An 8,009-nucleotide genomic window follows, 5' to 3' on the forward strand; every position below is an offset into this window, starting at 1 on the left:
ACCAAACCTTGTCTTGATCTTTTCAAGATTCACTTAGGCATGTAATTTTATGAATGTCAGAGAGCCTGCCAGTCAGGATTCACATGATTAAATCTAAACAGATACCTAAGCAAGAAAAGCAAGATAAAAAAATAAATCTCATAGAAAAATTCAGTTCTAGTTCTGTGGAGAATAGAATGAATATGTATTTTAAAGAGCTCAGGGTTACTGCCTACAAAATGCTGTTAATGTTTGCTAGTTTAATTCCCTTTGGTATCTTTTCAAAATAATTTCCAGAGAAATTGAGTTCAATGACACTATTACTGAACTTGGGTTCAATGAGACCAGTATACTGCGCTTTCATATTCAATATGTGGGCTTTCTTATCAAACTTAAATCTTAACAGTCCAGACAGAATTCTAGTGCAGATAATGTACAGAAGAATTTTCAGGCAAAATGCTTCTGACACACTTCACAGTGTAATCTTTCTTCCCCCGTTTAACCTTGGTGATTCATTCTTTTTGTAATTAAGGGCTTGATTCAGTTACATAAATGTAATGTTTTTCTCAGATGAGGAGCGTGAACAAAGCACTTTGATATTGTGTACCAAATATGCAGTAGGATAGAACTTTGCCTGTACCGTTGTATTACTCAAAATATTAGAAAATTCTACATTCAAAATATGATGTTTATTTATCTCTTCATTTACCTTACTCTCTCTCTGATATCAGTAGCATTAGTTCTGATTTAAAGGACTTGTTAGAAAAAAGGAGCTAAACCTTGATGCTATATTAACTGACAGGAGAAGTTATGAGCTTTGACCTCCCTTTATTTGAAAAAATCCTTAAGAGATCTCGTATCTCAGTTATGTGCTGTTTTCTTTGTTTCCCTCTGTAGGGTCTCTGCCTCTGCCTTGATTTCCAGTTTGACACAGTTGTCAAGGATAGGCCCACAATTCTTAGTAAGCTTTTGCTACTTCATTTTCTAAAAGCAGATATCCCAGCTTTGAGCTGGGAGTTCTTTGTGAACCGCTTTGAGACCCTGTCTTTGGAGGCTCAGCTTCATCTGGACTGCAACAAAGAATTTCCTTTCCCAACAAGTAAGCATATTTCAAATCAATCTGATCACTTTTTACCAGCTTCTGGAATTTTAGCTGTTGCAAGAGACTGAGGGAGTTGTAGGTCTCATGTAGATAAATGCTCTGAAATTAAGTAATCTTTCAGGCCAAAATAAAATAAAGTAAGCATTTTTTTACTTCCTGAATACAGATTAGGCTGTATTCTGCTGCACCTTTGGGTATTGTGTTTTGCTCTCACTAGGATGTGATTGCCAACCTTGGTTGAATTGTGGTCTTGTTCTATGATCACCTGCAACAAACATTAAACCACTTGTTCTATTGTAGAAGTTCTAATGCTGTCACATTTGCTGTTCAAACCCACATTAACCCACAGTTCTAATGCTGTCACATTTGCTGTTCTTCGAGTCCCAGGCTCAGCCTTGTCCTGTGGTGGTCTGTACAAAGTCAGCCCTAGGAGCTGTTTGACCCTCTGAAAAGCCCCAGTGTGTGGGGCACAGCATAAGAGATACATGGAATCCTAGAGCCAGTGCACAGTTAACTATTTTTGCAGTGACAAATGTTTTAAAATGTTTGTCCTGTTCATACTTGGTTTCTTAATAAGAAACCAAATCTTCCTTTTGCTAGACAGGCACTAAAAATTAATTAATGTATAAATTTTTAGAATGCTGAATAATTGAAAACTTCCTAACCCAAGTGGTGGCCTATGAGTCAGATCTATTTCCATTTCCTGGAGGAGATGGGAACAGCTGTTTGAACAGTGCATGTTCCCTCAGCAGCCTAATGCTTCCTTCTACATTTGCATGGAGCCCAGTGCCTAAAAAAGTCTAGGTGCTGTGACTGCTCCACAGGAGAGGGGTGGAACTGCAAAGATATTTTCTTCATATGTGAGTAGCTTGACCCAATGCTGGGAACTGCTTCTGTGGCCTGAGGAGGGTGTCTTGCCACTAGTTTCTAACATCTCTGGCTGCAAATGTAGGGCAATACCTTTAAATAGGAATATTTTTGCGTGACTTAAAATAGCACAAGAAAATGTTCAGATTTCTTTTGAACCTTTTTCTTTGCCCTTTCAAAGAGATGGGTGATGCAAAGGATGGGCTCACTGAATCAGTCACTCAGATGATTAAACTCAAAGGGTTCCAGTGCACTATAGATGTGAGTGTGGAAAAGTATTGGTGATTCCCATTAGGACATGCGGTGATATTGATGATAATACCACTGTAACTCCATAATCAACACTCACAGGTTTTTTGAGTTCAAAATCAGGATGGTAGGTGCAGGCAGAACAGGAGGTTAGTAAGGCAAAACTAGAGGCCATGGTTAGGTATGAGTACACTAAATGTGATCCATACTTGTGAGATTTCTGCCCTTTTGAATAGGGGGCACCTCATATTCTCTTAGCCTGAAATTCAGTTTTTGGCTTCAAGAATCTGTTTTTGACCAAATAATAGCATAATTTTTTAACACAGTTGTGCCTCTTGGGGTTGTATGGTTTTTAGAATGAGAGCATGCAAATGAGTACCTTGCAGATGGACCCCGTGGGCCCATTTGAAACTTTCTTGGCTTGAGTGGGACCCGGGGCCCAGTTGCATTTGGCACTTGGCAGCAGTAGGAGCCCTCCCCATGGTGTGGAATGAATCCTAACTTGGTCCATTGCATTTGCAAAGCTATCACTGCTGTCAGGACAAACGTGGCCAACCTCAGTGATGCGGCAATGTGGAAGATCAAGAGGGCTCGTTTCGCGCGTAACCGCCAGAAGAGCGTGCGCTCCCTGCGGGACAGCGTCAAGGGACCCGCCGAGTCCAAGAGAGCGCTCTCCCTTCCCGAAACCTTAACCACCAAAATTCGTTGAGTACCTGTTTATGTTTTTGTGACACACTTCTGTCTTCTCCCCATGGATTATATCCTGTCAATGGGTACACATTGGAGTTTTCAATATTTATCCAGTTAGTTTCTGATAATGACAAGTTAATGCCTTTGACAAAGAACATAGACAAATTGTGTCTAGATGTGTCTGTTTAAAAGGCCAGAATAGAGTGCTCCAAGACTAGTTTGTCTTTTCTAGATCTTAATTTTTATTTGGGGCTAATATGCAGTAGTTTTGTCTTAAATAGATACAGATTTTACAGAAAAAATCCTCTATTACTAATATATTTATTGATTATAATTATTAATCAGCGCATGCAGCATATGCTAGATGTCTTAAAAACAGCTGTTAATGGCTCAAATGAGTTTTTGAATATATTCAGCATTCTGTTGATAAGGAAACAATGTCATGCAACACATCTTTCCTGATGGCTTCTACAGGAGGACTTAGTGCTGGAAAACCATGGGATTGTCTGGAGTGCCATGCAGATACCTTTCCAAGAAGAAATGAGGCTTGTCTATTCTCATTTAGAGAATTTTGCAAACACAGATTAGTCTTTATATTTAAATTGTACCTCTCACATTGCTCTTACCCATATAATAGGAACTGATAAAACTTTCAAACCTGGTTGCTAGTGAACAATTAACTTAAAAGGTAATTTTCTTTCCAACACTGCAATATCTATTTTTTCCAACACAGTCTCCCTGAATATTTTGGGATTCTTAGGTAATCCTTCATGACCAATTGCTGATGCTGCACAGGGACTCCTGTGTGCTGACTCTTGTACCAGCAAAATTAAATGATGTAGAAAATTAGAGTTATAGAACATAGTGCACAAAATCTGTAGGGCACACAAGTGACATGTTCCAAGCAGTTACACTCACTGCCTGACAGCAGTGCATGAGTAAATGAAAATAAATGTGCTAGCACTGAATATATGCTAAGTGTAAGATGTCAGTACTTCCTTATTAAACAGAGTTGCTCTTGTTTTTTTTCTAAAGCTGTGAGCTTGACCAGACATGAGCAGTCTGCACCAGCACTTGGAGGAACACCAGAGCAAACACCAGGTGGGTGTGACAAAGGAGGTGTGTTTTGATGGAACAGGAAAAGGAGGCTCTAACTCTGACTTTCTTGCTGAATCATGAGATAAACTTACGCAAGATGGAAGTTGTCTAAACGGAAGACTGAATCACATCTCAGCATGGTTCCAAAAAGTGTAAATTGAAGCTTTGTTCTCAATCTGTACTGAAAGCTGCCTCCGGTTGTAAGTAAGACTTTGGAGTCAGTCAGATATGCCAGCAGTGCCTCACCCTCCTGTGTTTGATTGCCCACAAGTAAATATTTGCTAGACTGGCCCCATGGGTCACCTGTTTTGAGTCAGATCTTTGAGTCCTTCAGGTTTTAAAGACAGCAGACAGAATGCTTTTGCCTGTCAGTACTGTATATTACACTCTGCATGCTTGTAGATATCTCAAGTACCTTATTTTGTATTTGCTGACATTTTCTGAAGATGTCACCTTCTGTCAGGCTTCTGTAGAATAGGTAGCACAGCAGGATCCAAGGAATCTCTTAATAATTGTGGCTACTGACAGTTATTGCTCTGAGTGCTGTGTAGGCTGATGATTTGGAAGTGAAAAGATGTCAGATTCAGATCTTTTCATGTTCTGTCTTCAATACTTGAAATACTTCCAACAGATGCAAATTCCTAATCAAAATATATCAACTTATTTGATGATCAGCTGAAAGGAAGATACCTTGTCACTGTGGGAGCTGACTAAGCTGTGAAATGAAATAGGGGAGTTTCTGAGTTATCAGGATATAGCCCTGCTGTGCTAGCCCAGTGAGAGCTGGAAATGAACTAGTTCCTTACAGAACATATGTGTGGGTTGTCACAGGCTCACACAGGGAACAAGTGACATCATGATGCAATAAACAGGTATGTCAGTGGATGATTGTTCTTCATTTAACAGCACCAACCACCTGCTAAATACTGGGCTTAAAGGCATCTTATGCGTACTTTGTTGCATAAGAACTGTCAGTGTCACAGTCGGCATTGTTACTTACGCTTTGTGGTTTTATTAGATGTATTTTGGTATTGCTACACTTTACTTTCCAGGCTTAGGTAGTTCATGACCTAAGGTTAAAACAAAGTTTCCACTAAAAATGTGAATATAAAATGTTTAATGTATCTAGTAACTACTGATCTCAAGAAAATTCCGATAATATGATTCAGAATATGACAGATGATTTGGAAACTAGAAGACTAATTACTGTCCCTTTTCTCCTGCCCAATATTTATTATTTTTTCCTTGTATGTTTGTAAAAAAAATTTTTTTTGAGGTTTGTTTCAGTTTTTAACGCTACATTGGCAGTACTGAGCATATGTGTTTCAGCTAAGGAACTGACTGACTCCTAAATGGAGGATGTACATCTGTTGTAGAAAAACATGTATTTTATACATAGCCCTTGAATGAACCAGTTTTCATGCTCATCTGTTCTTTCTAGATCTAAAACAGGCATCCTTGCACAGTCCAAATGCAAGCTGGATTCAGTGTGCATTCTGTATGGATTAAACACCAGGATCATGTTGCTATGTTCTGTGCAGTGTCCTGGACAGTCAGTGGGAGAGTTTCAGTGAAGAGGATCACAGTTGGGATGATGAACCCTTCTGTAATCCTGATCTGCTGCTTTATGCTACTTTGTGATATACCTTAAAGTAATTTGAAGGTAAAGGGGTCTAATATAAGGCACACATGAATAAAGAGATGAATCTTTGGAGGTAAGGCTAGATTGAATTAGGGCGTGGAGGTTGTATATTACCTGGCTGTGTGTTTGGTGATGTGAGAAGGTTTTGATGAGGGCTGGGGAGGATAGGTGTGTATATCTGTATACCTTATACAGGCACATACTAATTCATGCGAATTTTAAGGGATAAAAGTTACCCTAGCCCCTGTAAAGACAGAGCTGTCTTGGATTTGCATTCCAAGCTTGGACTTAAACAGCCTCATGTGGTAAAAGGATACCCTGTATCTTGTGTTGATGAAATAAATGTTCAGTTCAGGCCTGATATAACCTAAGACTCATTCCAGACAGCAGAAGAAGTTTTCCAGACTCTGAAGATCTATTGATTAAACTGTATTGTACAGTTTCTGTAGTTTTAAACAAGTAGGTCTCCATTGCTGGTTTTTTTGCAGCTTCCTACATCAGAAATAAAAACGGGATGAATGATGTTCCATAGACTTCATCCTTAGTACAGCTGTGACAAACAAATCAGGGTGAAGCTCTGTCCACTGTATCCTGCTGTGTAGTTTTCCTTGAGGGTACAGTATGAGAAATGAGCTCTTTAATGCATCAGAAAGTGCAGTACTATTTCTGGAAAAGTAAAATGTCAGGAAAAGTCCTGGGAAGTGTCTGTTAGCTTGTGTTAGAGTTATGAAACACTTTTGAAATGGAACATTTTATCGCTGAGCTTCTAAATTATATTGTTCAGCAAGTGAAAATAAAATGGTTTAATCTTTTCAGACTAATTACTCTTTAAATTCTATTTGGAGAACCAGTCTTTATTTAGAACCCAATGATCTTTTCATTTGTTTCATTTTATCTCCTTTATTTTATTGATTTAATCTCCTTTATTTCATGTCTATAACACAACATGTTATAGACATGAAAATAAATAGGGCTGAACAATAGAGTCAGCTATCATCCTTATGAAAATTGTGTCTTTATGATATAATTTCATGGAAAATTTTAACCTGGGTGTAATATTATATAAAAATAAAAGATTATTTCCCAGTTTATGTCCATGAAGCTAAGATTACTTTTTGTGTACATTTTTGAAGTACTTCTGAAAATGGAATTTCTGATTCTTATTATCTCAGAATTCATTGGGTTTTTTGTATCTGCAAATCTTGGTCCAGCAAAAGCTTGGGTAGAGAATTTCCATTTTGAAGGAGGGTTTTAAAGTAAAGAATCCCAGTGAAAACTGGAACAAAAAATTTTGTATAACATTAAGTTCATTATTTCTTCTAACCCAAATAAGACCAAAAAAGGAAAGTTACTCTTAATAGAAGTGGATCTGAAAATTCCTGCCCCCTGCATAGTTTTAATTTTCACCTGTCATAGAAATGACAGCCATCTCCCATGCTTTGCAAAACAGCCAAACAAACCTCTGTTCACCCATGAATACAAATGCAACACACTTTAAAACTATTTTAAAAAATTGCAGACATTGCAGTTTTCTTGTGAAGAATCTAAGACAGATGCAGTTATATCAGCAAAGGAGTCCTTTGTCAGAACAGCATATCACATTGAGAATATGGGTAAATTAGAATATTAAAATAACACTCTTTATTTACAAGTTATTTGTAGTACTACAAGTTATTTAGCAGAAATACAGGTTCGTGCTAATAGGGGAAGTCTTCATTCTTTGTTTAATCATTATTTGGTACAATTTTTCATATTTCCCACCCTTGCCATTTTTTACATTTTCCACTGGCAAAGACTGATGTCTGTTCGTGTTTAATGTGGAAAGACTGATAACCATACCAGATGAGAATTTGGTGGCGGTGGGATTTGATGGATGTGGAAGAATAATAATATTCAATTTGGCAGAAATGCACTGGGATGGGAAATAAAGTGCTCCACTAAGTATAGGAAAGCTGAGAAATGGAGTTGAGTGACACAGTAGGTGTTTCTGTGCTGTTGGACCTGAGGCAACAGAGGAGCAATTTCCTCAGAAGTGCATGCCTGTCTCCTGCAATTTCACTGTATGTATTTGGGCAGAGAAGGAGCAGTGAACTCTGGAAAAAAATTCTGGTGTGTTCTCTACCCTGTTGTTTGGATTTACAGAGTTTACACAGTGTTCTCCAGTGTCTGATACCAATGTCTCTTGTGCCCATAGGACAACCTTCCCCCGAGAATGATAATACAATAAAAGACCTGCTGCCAGAGGATGCTGGGATTGACCACCAGACTGTCCACCAGCTGATCACAGTGCTGATGAAGTTCATGGCAAAGGATGAGAGCAGCGCCGAGTCGGACATCAGCAGCGCCAAAGCTTTCAACACAGTCAAGCGCCATCTGTATGTC

The 8,009-nt window shown here is 38.5% G+C and overlaps 1 protein-coding gene across 1 annotated transcript in view; it reads left to right on the plus strand.

Annotated features, from left to right (window-relative positions):
- The window catches only part of UNC79 (unc-79 homolog, NALCN channel complex subunit), a 106,975-nt gene that overhangs the window by 41,718 nt on the left and 57,248 nt on the right, over positions 1–8,009 (plus strand). Inside the window, 4 exon segments of the mRNA XM_031066324.1 lie at positions 877–1,078; positions 2,722–2,901; positions 3,923–3,988; positions 7,822–8,009. Coding sequence (XP_030922184.1) covers positions 877–1,078; positions 2,722–2,901; positions 3,923–3,988; positions 7,822–8,009 — 636 coding nt within the window.

Source organism: Geospiza fortis, unplaced genomic scaffold (genome assembly GCF_000277835.1).
Source record: "Geospiza fortis unplaced genomic scaffold, GeoFor_1.0 scaffold23, whole genome shotgun sequence".
Lineage (NCBI taxonomy): Eukaryota > Metazoa > Chordata > Aves > Passeriformes > Thraupidae > Geospiza > Geospiza fortis.